The sequence below is a fragment of the Dendrobates tinctorius genome, unplaced genomic scaffold (assembly GCF_039654945.1).
Source record: "Dendrobates tinctorius isolate UK_male_01 unplaced genomic scaffold, ASM3965494v1 ptg000060l, whole genome shotgun sequence".
Classification (NCBI taxonomy): domain Eukaryota; kingdom Metazoa; phylum Chordata; class Amphibia; order Anura; family Dendrobatidae; genus Dendrobates; species Dendrobates tinctorius.
This window is the reverse complement of record NW_027361728.1, coordinates 13,939,263-13,959,009: the sequence shown is the minus strand read 5'-3', so window position 1 is coordinate 13,959,009 and position 19,747 is coordinate 13,939,263. Positions and strand designations below refer to the sequence as shown.

General features: G+C 44.4%; 1 protein-coding gene across 17 annotated transcripts in view; it reads right to left on the bottom strand.

The window, feature by feature from the left end:
* DLG1 (discs large MAGUK scaffold protein 1) overlaps positions 1–19,747 on the bottom strand; it is a 322,080-nt gene that overhangs the window by 258,686 nt on the left and 43,647 nt on the right. Inside the window, exon 1 of one of the 17 annotated variants that reach the window (XM_073578721.1) lies at positions 6,085–6,536. The exons of the other annotated variants lie outside the window; for them this stretch is intronic. Coding sequence (XP_073434822.1) covers positions 6,085–6,114 — 30 coding nt within the window. The 5' untranslated portion in view covers positions 6,115–6,536. Of the gene's footprint in view, positions 1–6,084; positions 6,537–19,747 lie in introns of those variants that run through there. 17 annotated transcript variants of the gene reach the window in all.

The window sequence follows — 19,747 nt, the reverse complement described above, 5'->3', positions numbered from 1 at the left end:
ATCATCACTACACCTATAGATAAATTTTCAAAAGGGCTATAATTTCCAAAATAGGGTCACTTGGGAGGAGGGGGGATACTGCTCTTCATACCCAGAGATTCTAAGTGCTAGGAGTCCACAAAGTATTCTAGAAAAATCTGCGCTCCAGGAGGCAAATAGCACTCCGTCCCTCTCGAGTACTGTACAGCCACATATGGGGTACTTCCACATTCAGCAGCAATTATGGAACACATTTTGGTGCCATTTTTACCCATTTCCCTTGTAATAATGTAAAATCTAGGGCTAATACTAAATTTTGGTGGCAACAATGTAATTACAGTGGGTACGGAAAGTATTCAGACCCTTTTAAATTTTTCACTCTTTCATGTAGAAATTTTTGAAAATTAAAAAAAAACAAAAAACTGAAATATCACATGGTCATAAGTATTCAGACCTTTTGCTCAGTACTGAGTAGGAGCATCCTTTTGAGCTAGTGCAGCTTTGAGTCGTCTTGGGAATGATGCAAGTTTTTCACACCTGGATTTGGGGATCCTCTGCCATTCTTCCTTGCAGATCCTCACCAGTTCCGTAAGGTAGGATGGTGACGTTAGTGGACACAGTCATTTTCAGGTTTCTCCAGAAATGCTCAATTGGATTTAGGTCAGGGCATTGGCTGGGCCAGTCAAGAATGGTCACAGAGTTGTTCTGAAGCCACTCATTTTACCTGTGTGCTTAGGGTCATTGTCTTGTTGGAAAGTGAACCTTCTGCAAAGTCTGAGGTCCAGAGCACTCTGGAAGAGGTTTTCATCCAGGATATCTTTGTACTTGGTCGCATTCATGTTTCCTTCAACTGCAACCAATCGTTCAACAAGGTTCACAAGGAAATGCATAGCATGTGACTTAACTAACACCCAACTTGCCCTGTAGCCGTGGCAAGTGGGGTGATAATTGGGGGGGTTGATGTTACCTTTGTATTCTCAGGCGACATCAAGCACCAAGGTTAGTAAAGGAGAGGCGTCAATAAGACATCCCCATTACTAACCCCACAGTCACATTGTAAGACAACACAGAAACCCAGAAAAAGTTAAATTCAAGGCAATACTGGAGGAAAACCTGTTTGAGGAAGCAAAAGACTTGAGACTGGGGCATAGATTCACCTTCCAGCAGGACAACGACCCTAAACATACTGCCAGACCTACAATGGAACGTTTTAGATCAAAACATATTCATGTGTGTGAATGGCCCAGTCACAGCCCAGACCTGAGTCCCATTGAGACTCTGTGGCAAGACTTACGGTAAACTGTTTTTCATAGATTCCTCCATCCAAACTCACTGAGCTAAAGCTAGTATGCAGAGAATAGGAAAAAAGGTCAACCTTTACATGTGCAAAGATGGTAGTGACATACCTCAAAAGTAGAAATAATTGCAGAGAAAGGTGGTCCTACAAAGTATTAACTCGGGGGGCTGGATACAAATGAAGGTCACAATTTTCAGATTTATACATTTTTATAATAAAATCATGAATTCGTTTCTTTGAATCCCACCAAGGACAACATCTGCAAGGAGTTTGTATGTTCTCCCCGTGTTTGCGTGGGTTTCCTCCGGGTACTCCGGTTTCCTCCCACATTCCAAAGACATACTGCTAGGGAATTTAGATTGTGAGCCCCATCGGGGACAGTGATGATAATGTGTGCAAACTGTAAAGCGCTGCGGAATATGTTAGCGCTATATAAAAATGATTATTATTATTATTATTATTATTATTATTATTATTATTATTATTATTATTATTATTATTATTACTACTACACTTCCCAAATACTTGCTACTTTGTTTTGGTGTATAAAATACATTTAAATTTATAGATATAACGTGAAGAAATGTGGAAAGGTTTAAGAGATGAATACTTTTTCCAGGAACGGAGTATACAGCTCTGGCAAAAATTAAGAGACCACCACATCAAAACCCTGTCATGGGCTGCCCATTCTCCAGACCTGAACCCCATTGAAAACCTCTGGAATGTAATCAAGAGGATGATGGATAGTCACAAGCCATCAAACAAAGAAGAACTGCTTACATTTTTGCACCAGAAGCAGTGTGAAAGACTGATGGAAAGCATGCCAAGACACATGAAAGCTGTTTTTAAAAATCATGGTTATTCCACAAAATATTGATTTCTGAACTCCTCATGAGTTAAAACATTAGTATTGTTGTTTCTAAATAATTATGAACCTGTTTTCTTTGCAGTATTTGAGGTCTGCTTTTTTTTTTTTTTTTAATTTTGACCATTTTTCTTTGACAGAAAAAAAATACAAAATTTATTGCTTGGAAATTTGGAGACAAGTTGTAAGACGTTTATAGACTAAGAGAACAATTTAAATTTTACTCAAAAATATAAAGAGAAAAATCAGACAAACTGAACATTTGAAAGTGGTCTCTTTTGCCAGAGATGTATAGTTGAGTACCAGTATATAGTTTGCATAGTATATATAGATACTTGAGGTACAGAACGAGGTTGTTTGCTTAGTTGTCATAGTTCTCTAAAAAATGCAAAACAAAAAAAAAAAAACTAAGATGCTGCAGGTTAACAAAACAAATTCTGCAATTTTGCTACAAGGCACATGGAAATTCATTAAGTGCTGAACACTAGCTCAGTAATCCTGAGGGGGGCAGCAAAGCTACTTGTATAACGATGAGCTTGTTCCCAAGTGCAAAGTTGCACAGTTGTATCTTTATTTTAATACCAAAACGCTGGTAAAAAAAAGAAAAACTTAGAGTTTATTCTACAAACAAAACAAAAAGACAGTGGAATCCCCATTATCTATAATGGTACGCTCGCATGATCAGAAAGTATCGGCGTTTTGGACACAGCGTATTTTTGCTGCTTCCAAAACGCCGAGTTCTACTCACCCAGGTAAATCCACATGTGTTCCCTGAACCGTGCGGATTTACCACATCCAATACATTCTATAGTTGAAATTTCTGTTGAGGAGACTAGCCTCTCCGCCAGAGAAATTAACAGGCTGCAGCTCGTAAACCCACACTGCATGTCCGTCTCGCCAGGTGATCCGCAGGCGCACATGCACAGAGCGTGAACATGGAATTTATAGAAATCTCATCCACTATGCTGTAACAGCTGGCTGCTGCGCTTTTGATGCTGCATTAATGATCGTGGGCACACATCCTAATATTAGTGACAATGAGTTTCACCAGGCATAAATCAATGATTTTATTTAAATAAAGACAATTCAAGTGCTCTTAAACTTTTCAAAATAAGTGAAAGGGATGTCACACAAACTTCACCCACTGATTCTCCCCCCCCCCAAAAAAAAAAATGACACCATGTTATTTTCAGCAAACGCCCAATTTTGTGTAAAACTATTTTAATGCATTATGAGGCCAACAAACAATGATCAATTGTCTGATACCACAACTAGTCAAAAAAACACCATTATTTTTATAACCATCATGTAACAGCTAACACGTGGCCAAGTAAAAACTAAAACAGTCAACTGTGTATATAAAAATGCATACAGTGAGCATAGCACACACGCAAACATTTTTGTAGGACATTTTAAACATAATACTTAGCAAAGCAAAACTGCAGATATTTCCACTGAAGAAATCACTCACACAGAATGGATAGACGTCCACATTGTTAAACTGTTTCTCTGGGCATAAGTATTGATAACCTAACTGCAGGACAGGCAATCAAGAGCAGATCAGTAGGAGTATGACACCCCACCAATCAGCTGTATTTGCTTCAGTAGGGGCCGGATGTAGACACTATGAGCGCATCAGCTAAGTGTAGAGGCCAGTGCAGAGTACTGCAGCCCAATAGAAGCTGCAGCATCCAGCAAGAGACGCTAAACGCTACACAAAATACCACTGTAGTAGTTATGTAGTGCAGCTCTGGGAGCCACTGTTGCCTTGCAGTGCTGGGGTCCTGTGTTCAAATTCCACGAAGGACAACATTTGCAAGACTTTTCCATGCTCTCCCCGTGTTTGTGTGTGTTTCCTTCGCTTTGTCCCACACTATAAAGACATACTGATAGGGAATTTAGATTGTGAGCCCCAATGGGGATAATGATGGTGTGTGTAAAAAGAATATAATGGCGCAAGATAAAATAATTACACTTTGGTTATATTCACACATTATGGTCATCTATAATTATATAGGTTGAACAGAAGAAAAAAGTGAGACATGTCTATCAAGTTCAACCTTTGTACAACCATAGCATTGGCAGAAATTCTCAAGCAGTGGCATAGCCTCTGATTTTTACAGCCATTTTCTGGAATTACACCAAAAAGCATGACACGATACTGACAGATGAATAAGGGTATGTGCACACGATCTGTAAACTCTGCGGGTGGGACACTGACGCTGTGTATTTGTGCAGCGTCCAACCCGCAGTGGCTAGAGGTTACAGCAAAGTGGATGGCATTTCAAGAAATCCCATACCCACTGTGCTGCCAGAGATGCCCGCGTCTCTCTCCAGACCGCAGCATGTCTATCTTGTGGAAACACGAGCCTCCACAAGATAAATTTCAGCCATACAATGTACTGGACGTGGTGAATCTGCATGGATTAATGAACACAGAGGAATCACCTGCGTTCAACAGCCGGCAGCGCTATAGACGCAGCGGACATGTGCTGCATCAAAAGCGCTACCAATTCCTGATCATGTGCACCCACCCTAAAACATTCTAGTTTTTGTTTCAAATCCACTCATGGTTTTTGCCCGTAAAATCTGCAAATGTACCGAGAAGCCTTTGTAGATTTTTGGATATAATAGCACTTTATTTCAGTTTTCAAAACGCATGGTATCCCTGGAAGGCCAGGTTCAGACAGCTATAAAAACATGATCCAGGCACGTCAGCAGACTGACTAACACCATGTGCTCATCCGTATAGAAGATAAGTGCTATTTGCATGCACTAGTCTTGTCTGTAAGGCTACTTTCAGATTTCCGTTTTGAAGCATCAGGCGCGATGCGGCTTAAAATGTAAAAACCGGATTGGGCGCCTGTTGCCACCGGATCCAGCTTTTTTCCCCATAGACTTACATTATCGCCACATTGCGCCTGATGGCCATGCGGCGTGTCCGGCTTTTGCCAGAAATGCCAAAAAATGCCTGTCCGGCGTCTGCAAAAAAACGTTCCATGCAACGTTTTTTGAAAGCGCCGGACTGCTTTTTTGCAGAGCGCATGCGCGAAGACTCTTTCTCCCTCTCCTGCACCATATCCGGCATAAACAGATGATCCAGCGGGCTGCGGCTTCTAACAGATCCAGTTTGACAACTTTTCGCCGCAGCCCGCCGGATTTAAAATCCGGAAATCAGAAAGTAGCATAACTCGGACCAGAATAGTGCATGCCGTGATTTTTTTTTCACGCAGACTATTGGTTTCTGTGGAAAAAATTAGCCATGTGCACTGGCACACGCTGGCTATAACAACGTGTGCAGTCCATGATGCATACGTCTTTCTAACACACTAGTCTGAACGAGCCCAAAGTCAAGCATGCCGCCTGGTTTTTACATGTACTTCACACAAAGGCATATTACATGTGCACATATCACTTCACTGGTCTGGTTTGTAGCTGACATTCACTTCTAAGTGCATCTACAATTAATAAATTAAAGGTAACGATGAGTAGTACAGAACCTTTTCTAAAATCAGAAGTCTCCCAATTTCCTTGCCTAACTCTGTACAATTGCCCTTTTTGCATGTCCACACTAGGTGAACATTTCAATCAGCCATAGCAACATAATAGTGTCACAAGAGGGAGCCAAACTATAATGGCACGGAGAGATAATTGCTGTGGGCAGCTTTAAAGATAAATGGACCAAAGCAAAGTCCTTTCATTATAGATCTTCAAAATTAGAAGACAAATATTAGTATAGCATTGGATTTCTACAATTAAATTACTTTGGCCCATTTGCAAAATAAACATTAAACTTAGAAATGACTGGATCACACATCAGTTAAAAATATATTCCTTATATCCATTTCTGTCAGGCCTGCAATAGTAAAAAGGGACACAAGATGAGAAATTAATTCTGAATGGAAACTGCATACACATGCCATAAATAATCCTTCGGGCTTACCTTGGTGGTCACAATGCACAGGCAGTCCATCGTTCACACATATTCAACACATTGTTGCCACTTACGGTAAGTAGGTCAAATGAAGCACACATTATCTAAACACTGCATGACCGTTCAGAGTCACAACAGCAGACACCAATTTCAGCAGTCCATTAAGGTTGAGAAGGTGCAGGGAGATAGAAAAGGAGAACCCCAGCAGCTTCTGGAACAGGACATGAGCCAGCAAGTGACTGATTTGTAAAGCTCATCTATTTTTCAGATGTGTATGTTTAAGCAGCTTGAAAAGATCTCAGAAAGTTGTATTCCAGGGTTTCTTCTGCAGCAGTTTAAATACCGCTTCATTAATTCCTCCTCTCATAGAATTAGAGACATGATGTTCATAGTGAGTCATATGCTGAAACACCATATAAAATAAGCTGTGATCTAGCACGTCCTGATAAATAATGCATCTTCAGAAAAAAGGCGAATGCCTTCGTGTCCATGTAGACACAGGGAGAAAACTACTCCAGAATATAAAAGATCACTATCTAAGCATCCCTGCTTCTGCAGCCTGAAGATCAATGACTTTCTTGGCCAGAATGAATGGAATATTCCATGTGCAGCTCTGAGGAGGGGCGTGCGTAGTGCTTCAAGTCTCAGCAGTTCCCATCTAGATAAAAGTACGGTATATAGTGAGCAACTATTCCCTTAGTTTTCCTACTATCAAAAAAAATGATTTTTACCACCACGTTCAGAAGAGAACACACTAAGCATTCACATAGAATAGCACTTTAACACCAAATATCAAATTTAGCCAAGATACAAGAATCCCCTTCCAGGTTCTGAAAGGCGCACCAACTACCAGAACAAAAAGTCAATGGCAAAATAAAAAATCGGTAGCTGCAGTCAGAAAGTCAAGTTGTCCAGCTCCATAATAGAGGTACAAACATAGCTTGGTGTGCCCGGGAGCTCCAGGTTGGTCTTCATCAGATAGACTGGTGCCGGTCCAAAGCAACATCCCTTCTCTAGGATCTTAATCACCAGTTCATACAGCGGCACCTGCCTAATGCAACCAGAACACAAGCTGGCAAGCCCAGAGTAAATAAATATTATTAATAACCTTATTTTCACATAAGGCTATCTAAGCACAATCCTTCATTTTATATTTATATAAAAAAAATATAAATCACTGGTGTCCATGAAAGAAATTATGGTGTGTAACACTTCTACTCATCTCTCTGCAAACACTTCCTCACATCTTCCTTGTATCATATTATGAAAAAGAAGAAGAATTTTACAACTATGGCCAGAAAAAAAGATATAGGAACCGACTCATTGTTGCACCTGCACCTGCTTAGAGTGTTAATTTTGATATTTTTCTACAGTTTTTCATTTGCCTCTAATATTTTTAGTGCATGCCTTTTTTTAAAGCCTATTTTAGGTGTTCATCTGTTGGTTTTAAGATTTTTGTGGGTAGTGTTTTTGTATTGCAGAGGTCTTCAGCTCATTAGTTGGGACTTTTTAAAAAGCAGCAAAATTTGACACAAATTCCTGTCCACCCCTGGAGTGGTTTTATGGAAGCCAGGTATCAGGGCCTGCTCTGGTTTTTGTGGGCTCTCGGCGAAAGCATCTCAGTGGGCCCCTTTAAACACATACCACGATTCATGATGCACAGATACGGCACAGGGTATAGTACAATGCCAAAGATTTCACTTCTTACATTACATGAGTGATCTCTATAGCTCAGAAACCGGAAAGTATATTCCTCCATATAGTATTATGGGCACCACATAATGCCCCATACAGTATTATGAGCCCCATATAATGCTCCATACAGAATAACGCAACTCATTGTTCCGTACAGTATGACGGGCCCCATGCGACGCTACAGTATATGATGGGCCACATACAACAGCTCCAGTATATAACGGGCCCCATACAAGGCTCCAGTAAATAACAGGCCCCATACGACGCGCCAGCATACAACAGGCCCCTTACGACACTCCACTACATAACAGGGCCCATATGATGTTCCATATGTAATGGTCCCCATATAATGCTTCAAACATTTAAAAAAATAAATATTCACCTCTCCTCGCTGGCCGCTGCTCTGCTCCGGACTCATCAGCGTCGCAGTCTTCCAGCTCTCTCCACTGACTGTTCAGGCAGAGGGCACACAGTGATGTCATCGCACCCCCTGACCTGAATCGACAGTCAGAAGACGCCGCAGTGCAGGAACGGGGAGAGGCAAGTTTCGTAAGTACCGGCACCCTGAGCAGGCTGATGGTCCCACTCACGGTCGCTGGCACCAAGCTCCCATAGCACACCGGTATGAGCCCCACAACCTACTCAGGGCTCCGGCATTTGCCCAGGTGCTGGCGTCGGCCCTGTCAGGTATTTAGGTGCAAATTTTGAGAACTGTACCAATTTTGCACTACAAAAATGCAAAGTGGGTCAAAGTAAAAAAAAATAGAGAGCATTTTTGAGCTTGCACAAAAAGTCATGAACTGTGTGCGCCAATTTGAAGAATTTGAAGCATAAGCAGTTAACGAATAAAAAGAAAAATACAAATGTTTTATCAGGCCAATAGAGAGTTTTCTAGGGGAAGCAGCAACACCCTGCTCACTGTTTTGGTGGTGAAGAAAGGGTTCCTTATCCTTTAAATTTGTCTCATTGTCCATTTGCTGTGAAGTTTGACGTCTGCATTAATACTGTACTAAGATTCACTTCCCATTTTGGTTCTTTATTTCCATTATTCTACTCCATTGTAGACAGACACCAATAGCACCCAAAACGATCCCACAAATTAATAGTGTCCATTAGGTTTCCATCACTTCACCCCATCTTATTTTACTGGAACCTGCAACTGAGGCTCCAACTCAGATGTAAATAGCTCCTAAATGAGGAAACTGGATGGGCACTACAAGCTCCCAAATCTTCTGTTTCTTGGCTCTCATCCATGATGGAAACTATATGGGAAAGAAAGTGTTCTGTAAACCGGAAGCACAGTCCTTTTGACTACTTACATTCAACACAATGTTGAATGAAGCCAAAAAAACATGCATAAAAGGGAGAACATGCACCCCTTTATTGGTATACATCAAGTGTATGGACCAACAGGTTGTGAACAGAACCTAACAGAAAAGAAAAGCTAGCTATCGTCACTGTGAACTACAAAGAGCAGCACAGGAAAAAATAACAGATGCAACGAAAGTCACTAAAGAAAAGTTGCATGGGTCAAAACGTGTGTTCAGCTCACTTATCAAAGTTAGGCATTAAAGGATTTAGACATCTTTGCTTTTTTTTTTTACGAATGTATTTCGACTAAACTAATAAGGCTATACAAGACAACTGTACAGGAAGAAATGCTCTTATATTTTGCTACAGTCAGAACTGTAGCCCTCCAGGTCCATTCATAATACCGCGACCATCAAAACTCGATCCTTCCAGGATTCCCTGCTGACTTAATGTTCGCAAAAAGTTTGCTTTAAAGAGAACTTGTCAGCAGGATATAGCCCAATAAACTAAAGGAATGACCATAATGGCGCTGTGATGGTGATTGATATGATACCTGATGTGAAGGGATTCGCTCAGTGGCTGCTGAATACTCACCTTATGAAGTTATCAGAAAACTGAGTCATGTGTGCTTCAGGGTGGGACATAGGGGCAGGGCCTTATTTTGGTTCTCTGCCACTGAGCAGCCTCCTCTGTTTCTTGTGCAGGTAACCTCTCTCCTTTTTAAACCTCTGCATTGCCACCGCAGCTATCATTGTGTGGGTGGTGCGTGAGCAGTGGAGTCGGAATCCTGTGTGCATAACTTTATTAAAATGGTGGCACATGAGCAGATCAAGATTTCAGCTTTGAAATCTCCATCTGCTAATTGCACAGTCTCCAGCGCCATTTTATTGAAGTCCTGCACACAAGACTGGCACCCAAAGCGCACATGCCTCCCACACAATAATGGCAGCAGGCATAGAATTTTAAAAGGAAAGGCAAGTCACCAAATCAGTGACCTGCACAAGAAACAGAGGAGGTTGGTGGGGGGCAGAGAGCAAGAAGAAGAAGAAAACTCTACCCCTCATGTCCTGCCCTAAAGCACAGAAGACATCATTTTCTGAAAATCTCATAAGGTGAGTATTCAGAAGCCACTGAGTGGATCCCTTCACATCAGGTATCCTATTAATCAGCATCACAGCGCCATTATGGCCATGCCTTTAGTTTATAGATCTTAGTCCAGCTGACAGGTTTTCTTTCATGACCTTGAAGTGTGGGGTGGATGGATGAAGATACTATGCAGAACACAAATTGATCCCAATTATTTTATTGTATTATAAAAACAGAAGAACTGATGCAGCATTGAATATAATAAAGAATACAATTTGGTCTTGGCACAATGTAGCTACCTATTAAAAAAAGTATACATATAGACAAATTATGTTTCAAATGAAAAACAAGCAATATCTAGTAGCTACTCTGAGTGTTGGATTTTTTTGGGGGCCGTTTTTCAGAAATATAAATTTAACAGGATTCTAGCTAAACTAGATGCATGAGAAAGTTACATACTTCAGTATCTGCAAGGTTACACTTTTCACACTTTCACACCCTGGCAATGAGTAAATTCACAGCTAAAGTTAACAAAACCAATTAACATTTTATATACTTTAATAGCACCTATTGCATTCAAGTGTAAATTACACATCAGTAGGCATGTTAATGAAATTGCAATTAAAACACCTATTGGAAAAGTAAAGCATTGAGCACAACTATACATTCTAATTAAATTTGTTTTCTTTTGCTTCTCACTAATGAATCTCAAACAGCAACTTTGACCATGACATGAGTTGTGTAGCCAAAGGTCACTCAGAGCGCTCACACACTGCAAGTAAGTTGCAAAAAGACTGAGCCACTTGGAGTTTTACGGACTTGCTTGTCGCAGTACCCTGGGGGTCACAATGTTACCCAGCGGGTTCCTTCAGCGGCACAGCAGGAATCCAGAGCCTCACATTCAGCGGTCTCCCATTCTCTATCAACCGCAGAGGAGCTTGCTCAGCAGCCCCATGTTCCAGACGCTCTGCTCAGACCAGCTGTGTTGGTCTGGCTGTTGCTGCCACCTCTGGGCCAGTAATAGCAACGCAGGCTGATCAGCAGCAAGCCACTCCAGAGGCTAAGTCCTTCCGCCGCTCCACTGTGCATACTCACAAGATGATCTCCCATTGGAGATCGGGAGTCACATGCACAGGTCCTTCTCCAAATCAGATTGATCCATCTCAGGGATCTGGAAGCTTCCGGAAGGTCCCGGCTATAAAAGGTTTGCGTGGCCGCTCGGCCATGCACTAGTATAGACTCAAGTGGCTACCTGTGTGAATGATGACGGATGCATGGACTTGCAAATGACTTATTAAGATTCCCCTCCCTCTGATATTACGTGTGTGGACAGGGAACAGGTCACAGTGCATATCATTCACGGTACTAGCATTCGACAGTGTGCCTGCTACCAGGCATTGTCGTCTTGCGGCAGTGTCTGTCGCCGCGCTGCAGTCAGCAGCATTTATTGACGTCCGCGGTTGCGACATCATACGCACGGTAGGTCTAGAAGGACGCTGACCCGGTGTCTGGGTCCGAGTCCTGTGACCATATACTGTGCGCGCATTGCGCTGAGACCTGTGAGTTTAACAGGCTCAGCATTTGTGTTTAACGCCTCGGCGTCTCTGTGAATTAACAAAATCCGCCCAGCGCACACCGGGTGACGTTCAACCCGAGTGCGCACTACCGCCATATTGAGCGTCTGCCATTACATAGCAGCAGTGTAACCTCTGCACAGCGGACCCCGGGCGGCGAACGCACTTTATTATTTAGTGCGTTCCGCCGTCCCTTACAGGAAGAAGTAGCTGCTTTCAATTAAGGCTACTTTCACACATTAGTTTTTCGCCGTCAGGTGCAATCCGGCATCGCGCCGGATCCGGCAAATGTTATGGAAAACTGGATGTGCCGGATCCGGTTTTCTGCCGGATCCGTTTTGGTCATCAGACCAAAAACCGGATCCGTCTCATCCGTTTTCCACCGGATTACGCCGAATCCGGTTTTTAAAAACGCCCCTTGGGGGCTTCGAAACGGGATTGGCTGCTGAAATCTATATATACCGTGTTCCTACAGCCCATCTTTGACAGGTTGTAGAGGAGAAACTGCAGGTTGGAGAGAAGAGCAAGTGACTGGCAAAGATGGATGTTGTGATTGGAAATATTTTGAAGAATGTGGTGGATTTTACAGCACAGGCGAACCGTTTGAGGGCGATTGTTCTGGAGAAGGAGAGAGCGAGACAGCAGCGCATCAGGCATCAGCGACGCAGTTTGTGGATCCACCCCATCACAGCCAAGGGAATGACGCGTGGGGTCTATTCTGCACTCTGCATGGACCTTAGACGAAACCCGGAGAAATTTTTTGCATATGTTCGCATGAAAATGGAGAGTTTTGATTACTTGGTGGAGCGCATTGCACGCCTCATAAGAAAAGCGGACACCTATTGCCGCTTCTCCGTTTCACCCACAGAGCGTCTGATGGTGACTTTAAGGTAAACCACATTTATTGGATATGCTCACATCTAAGCACACTTTCACTGCAATATTGTTGGTGGTAGTTTGTATCTCCAAGTGTTATAGCTGAGGTTTGGTATGTAATGCTGTGATTTTAAATTTTTTTTTTTTTTTTTTTTTTTTTTTAAATTACCCACAGATTTCTTGCAACTGGAGAATCCCTTTCGTCACTGCATTTCCAGTACAGACTTGGGATTTCCACCATATCAGGAATCGTCAAGTACACATGCTGTGCACTGTGGGACTCCTTAGTTGAAGAGTTTTTACCAGAGCCCACAACAGAGAGGTGGATAGAAATTGCTGAAAAGTTTCTACAGATATATGTCAGTTCCCGAACTGCTTGGGCGCTGTGGACGGGAAACATATCCGCATTGTAAAGCCAGCAGGATCGGGATCGGAATATTTCAATTACAAGAAATATTTTTCCCATTGTCCTCATGGCCATCGCTGACGCGGAATACAAATTTATTGCTGTTGATATTGGGGCCTATGGCAGCTCCAATGACTCTCAAGTTTTCAAACTGTCTGCCATGGGGCGTAAACTGTATGGAAACACCTTCCAGTTCCCACCCCCTAGACCGCTGCCGCAAACATCTGGTCCACCTATGCCTTTTGTCTGTGTAGGGGATGAAGCATTCCAGCTGTCAGAACACCTTTTAAAACCGTACTGTAGCAGAGGATTGACAACAACAAAACGCATTTTTAATTACCGCCTAACAAGAGCAAGAAGAATGGTGGAATGCTCCTTTGGTATTCTGACAGCCAAATGGCGTGTCCTATTGACTGCGATCAACCTCAAGACAGAAACTGTGGACGAGGTGATCAAAGCTTGCGTGGTACTCCACAATTTTGTTATGTGCAAGGAACCCATTTCCATTGACGACACCTCTGAAGAAACAACCTTGCAAGATTACCAGAACCTTACCAATAGAAGTTCTGTGACGGTGTCACGAATGAGGGACAATTTTGCACAATACTTTATGTCACCTCAAGGCAGAATAGACTGGCAGGATGACAGAATTTGATAAATTTCTGCCCTTAACCAAAGTTGTGTACCTTCAGTACCAACAGTAAATACCTTTCCCAAACAAAGTTGGCTATCTTGTTGTGGTTTACCGTATTTTTCCGACCATAAGACGCACTTTTTTCCCCAAAATTTTTTGGGGAAAGTGGGGGGTGCGTCTTATGGTCGCAGTACATGGTACTAACCTGGTGGCTGGTGGCAGCGGGCGGGGCTCTGCAGTGCGGTGGTGGCAGCGGGCTGTGCTCCGATGCAGGGGCGGCGGCTCCGCCGGCATTTCTTCGCAGCCCAGAGGCCTCCGCAGTTCCCTTGCTGGCCGCCGCCATGTTGCGGTGGCCTCTGGGAGCATGGATGCCGGGAAGATGGCCGCCGGTCTGGGGACAGCGCATGCGCAGCTTCAGATCTCGTCCCGAGATCTCGGGGGACGAGATCTCGTTGCCGAGATTTGAATCTCATCCCCCGAGATCTCGGGACGAGATCTGATGCCGCGCACGCACCGTCCCCGGACTGGCGGCCATCTTTCCGGCGTCCATGCTCCCGGAGGCCACCGCAACATGGCGGCGGCCAGCAAGGGAACTGCGGGGGCCTCCGGGCTGCGAAGAAATGCCGGCGGAGCGCCGCCCCTGCACCGGAGCACAGCCCGCTGCCACCACCGCAGAGCCCCCCAGCCCCAGCACAGCTGCCCCTGCCCCATCACAGCTGCCCCAACACAACTGCCCCTGCCCCAGCACAGCTGCCTCTACCCCGGCGCAGCTGCCCCAGCACAGAGCCGCCACTGCACGAGCCTGGACCACTGAATGACCCCTGTGACTACTTCTCCACCTGTGCCGGATCCCTTCCCAGGCAAGCTGAATTCGGACTGTAAGACAGACCCCCATTTGACACTTTTTTTTTCCCTATTTTCCTACTGAAAATTGGGGTGCGTCTTATGGTCCGGTGCGTCTTATAGTCCGAAAAATACGGTAACTATTTTTACCTTTTGACCACAGTTGTGTACCTGGTTGTGTTTTAGGCAAAGTCTTTCACCTTTTAACAAAATTTGTGAAATCCCCAACAAGATACACAACTTTTGGTAAAAGGTGAAATACTTTGTCTAAAACACAACCAGGAACACAACTGTGGCCAAAAGGTAAAATTTATTTACCTTTTACCCACAGTTATGTACCAGGTTTTGTATACCTTTTTATCTTTTGTCTACCCTGTACTTAACCTTTTTTTATACCATAGTTCGCTGCAGAAATAAAAGAGACAACCAGTGTAAACCAATAATTTAACTTTTATTGAAAAATTTTTGTTCTTAATAAACTGTTAATCGCCCCCAAAATTTTTCTTTTTTATTTGCATACATACATTTATAAATTAGTGTAGTGTGGGGTGGAAATACTGCTGGAGGGGCTGCGGGACACCGACACTGGGAGTGTGGAGAGAGGACTGGGATCGTGGTGGGGAAGGAACAGTTAGAGGTGAAGGGGTGGAAAAAGCAAGAGAATGGGTGGACATGTGGGTGGCAGAACAGGTGGTGGGTGGTGGAGAGGAGGGTTGGGCAGGGACTGGAGTAGCAGATGATGTGGTTGAGAAGTGGTACGGGGAAGGAGGTTAGTACGAGGCAGGTTGCTGGTACTGGGGAGGTGGCTGGTATGGAATAGGAAGGGGAGGAGGGGCAGTGGCTGGAGGGGGTGCAGGTGGAGGAACTACTGTGGTGGGAGGTGTAGGTTGGGAGGTAACCAGCTGTAGAGCACCGTGGCATGAATGCATTACATGCATCTGCTGGGTAGGAGAAAGCGTTGCCATGCGCTCCACAACAGACCTGAAAAAGGTGTGGTTTGGAGAAGATCTTGATTCTGAATGCATTGTTTGCAGAAGTGTCTTCAACTCCAGAATGCTGGAGTTGATCAGCTGAAAGCCTGCGGAGATTTGCTCTGACAAGACTTTGAGACAGTTCTGGAAAGATGCATTCAGATGCAAGAACTCTGGGGCATAGCTCTTTTCCTGACCCCTCTGCCGCCCAGTACCCGCAGGTGTACTAGAGGTGGCAGGGGCAGAAGGGTGGGGTAAAGGGAAAGAGATCTCCTCACAAGCAGCTTCATGTAATGTAGGTGACCACGATGCTCCTGCGCTGGTGGATGGGACAGATGGGTCGAATGTGAGGGAAGCTTGGGAAGGTGCAGATGTGCCGGGGTGCTCGAAGTGTCCCTCGGTGCCGGTCTCCTCAGGGATCGCTGCAGAAGTGTCCAACCGTGCAGGCTCCCGAGTGCTGGTCACCGTGCTGTGGAACAAAGAGAATAAAATACAATTAATATACTGACATGCCATTGGCCCTCGCTGAAAAAAAATTTAGCCATGTAAACTTTTTTTTTTTTATACATGGGATGTTTCATATTTACCTTCTGGTGACCATTGTATCCCGGAGGAACGACAGGGCTCGGGCGTACTTGCTCCTGCGTCCTCCAGATCCACTCGGGGCCCACTTCACTTTATTGAACTCCTTCTTGAAACGATGCCTCACAGACCGCCACCCGCTTCACAATTCTCTCCCCTGAAACGAGAAAGCACAAAGTGCTTAGTATACAACATCAGTGTTTCACAAACTCCAGTCCTCGTGGTTCCCAACGGGTCATGTTTTCAGGATTTCGATAGTGTTGCTCAAAAGGAAATCATGAAAACATGACCCGTGGGTACCACGAGGACTGGAGTTCGGGAAACACTGCTTGACATCAAGCAACGGGAACTGTATATACTTACGCTCTTTAATCTGGGCCCGAGCTTCAAGGTCCTCCCAGCGGTCCACAAGGAGCGAACAGATTTCCTCCCAGAGCCATCGGGTCACAATTAGATCAGAATGCCGGCGGTCAGCCATATTCCAAAGCGGCTCCCTTTCTCCAACAAGAACGATGAGGTGGTCGACATCAATCCCTCCATCCTCACCGTCAGAGTCCGGAGCATGCTGTGAAGGCTGTTAAAGAAAAAGAGAATATTAACATAATTAGCCTCCACACTTAAAGAAATGAAATAAATAGTGCAAAAAAATCAAATCAAAATTATTATACTTACATGCTGGTGACCGCCGCGTTGCTGTCGCCGACGACCCTGGGAGGCACTGCGAGGACCTCTTGGCCGAGCACCAGATTGGGAAGACTAGAAAAGAAAAGCAAAAAAATTATGTGGCTGGATATAGGCATATATGTGTTTGCTGTGTGATATCTGCGCTACATTGTTTTCTATGTGTTGTGTGTAGTGTGATGTAGTGTTTCCGCGTTTGATGCAAGGAAACTTACCAATTACGAGCCCACTCCAGGTATCTGTCCACCCCTTCCTCCTTCTTCTGGGAGCTCCTCTTCAGCTTGTGATTCCTGTTTTGAAATAAAAGCCAATGAATAGACATATTCCAGAGATGATGGATTTTGGAAATAAAAACTTACCGTCAAACACTGACGATGTGAGGGAGGGCTCCCAGAAGATGATGTGGTGTCCTCCTGCTGGACAGTCTCCACTCCTGCTGGTGCTGCTGCATCTATAGGGCGTCTTCTGCTGGTGAATAAAGAGAAACAAAGGGCCACTGAATATATTGATATTCCATGGCCCTAGTTTTGAGGAATGGAGGATTTGATAATTACCGTCTGCTGGTGGACTCCCCTCCGCCTGTTCAGCAAGGTCCCTTGGCTCCATTTGGGGTGGTGCGGTACTCTCCTGCCTTCTCCTGCAGCTGGCTCCTCTCTTGGCTTTCCTACTGGCTGTGGCTGAGGGTCCCACTGTCATAGTTTTATATGTTTGCTGTGGGCAGGGCTACTGAGCATGCTCAGACCTAAGAAACCGGATCCGGCCACCGGATCCGGTACATTGCGGCGCTCACAGACTTTCATTGTGTGAAAAAGCCGGAAGCGCCGGATCCGGCGTGTCCGGCTTTTTCGCCGGAGACAAAAAACGTTACAGTTGCCGTTTTTTCCACACGCCGGATTGCGACACATTGCATCCGACATTGCATTTCACCGGATCCGGTTTTCGTAAAAATAGCCGGATCGCGCCTGACAGCGAAAAACTGATGTGTGAAAGAGGCCTAACAGTATGCCGTCAGGCTTGGTTGTGCAGGATTAGTAAATAAGCCATTGAACCAGCTTAGATATCTACATGCCAGTTTTGGTAATGATTTCAGCTACTGCAAGCTGTGAATTGGAAAAAATCTGAAGTGGGACTTGGTTATTAGTATTCATTTTATTAATTTGACATTTGTAATAAAGCACAATTCTAGCATAATATCGCAAGAAATAAGATGTGGCATCAATACAGCCAAAAGTGGTGTACGGTACGATGTTGTGTAGGCGGACAAGCTGTGCAACAATGCAGAGAGACGCAGCAAATCAGTGCAAGGCTTTCATAGTGCGTGTTCCTTGCACATTTGTCAAGAACCAGTGAAGGTCTGCACTCTCTGAAGCACTCCTCCCCCTTACCACAACAATGTACTAGATGAAAAGCCCAGCATCGCCCAGGCATAGTAACTAACTGTGGTTAGTTATAACAAATTATAATGGTTATATTTCAAATCATATATTCAACACTACAGATTTGCAACAAAAAAATTAACTAAATGATTACCCAAGTATTGATACACCTCATGCTTCTGCTTTTTACACAGCCTCCTTCTTCTGCACCTCATGCTCCTCCTTTTATTATCAGCCACAGGGGATATACACTCACTGGCCACTTTATTAGGTACACCATGCTAGTAAGGGGTTGGACCCCCTTTTGCCTTCAGAACTGCCTCAATTCTTCGTGGCAGAGATTCAACAAGGTGCTGGAAGCATTCCTCAGAGATTTTGGACCATATTGACATGATGGCATCACACAGTTGGTGCAGATTTGTCGGCTGCACATCCCTGATGCGAATCTCCCGTTCCACCACATCCCAAAGATGCTCTATTGGATTGAGATCTGGTGACTGAGGAGGCCATTTGAGTACAGTAAACTCATTGTCATGTTCAAAAAACCAATCTGAGATGATTCGAGCTTTATGACATGGCGCATTATCCTGCTGAAAGTAGCCATCAGATGTTGGGTACATTGTGGTCATAAAGGGATGGACATGGTCAGCAACAATACTCAGGTAGGCTGTGGCGTTGCAACGATGCTCAATTGGTACCAAGGGGCCCAAAGAGTGCCCAGAAAAAAATTCCCCACACCATGACACCACCACCACCAGCCTGAACCGTTGATACAAGGCAGGATGGATCCATGCTTTCATGTTGTTTACGCCAAATTCTGACCCTACCATCCGAATGTCGCAGCAGAAATCGAGACTCATCAGACCAGGCAACGTTTTTCCAATCTTCTACTGTCCAATTTCGATGAGCTTGTGCAAATTGTAGCCTCAGTTTCCTGTTCTTAGCTGAGAGGAGTGGTACCCAGTGTGGTCTTCTGCTGCTGTAGCCCATCTGCCTCAAAGTTCGACGCACTGTGCGTTCAGAGATGCTCTTCTGCCTACCTTGGTTGTAACGGGTGGCAATTTGAGTCACTGTTGCCTTTCTATCAGCTCGAACCAGTCTGCCCATTCTCCTCTGACCTCTGGCATCAACATGGCATTTCCGGCCACAGAATTGCCGCTCACTGGATTTTTTTTCTTTTTCGGACCATTCTCTGTAAACCCTAGAGATGGTTGTGCGTGAAAATCCCAGTAGATCAGCAGTTTCTGAAATTCTCAGACCAGCCCTTCTGGCACCAACAATCATGCCACGTTCAAAGGCACTCAAATCACCTTTCTTCCCCATACTGATGCTCGGTTTGAACTGCAGGAGATTGTCTTGACCATGTCTACATGCCTAAATGCACTGAGTTGCCGCCATGTGATTGGCTGATTAGAAATTAAGTCTTAACACACAGTTGGACAGGTGTACCTAATAAAGTGGCCAGTGAGTGTATAGTATAGTAGTATCAGCCACAGGGGATATATAGTATCGTAGTATCAGCCACAAGGGATATATAGTATAGCACTATAAGCCACAGGAGATATATACCATCCTGCTCTCTCCCTCCGCAGCCCCGCTTCTCCACACGCCGTCCCGCTCTCTCCCTCCGAAGCCCA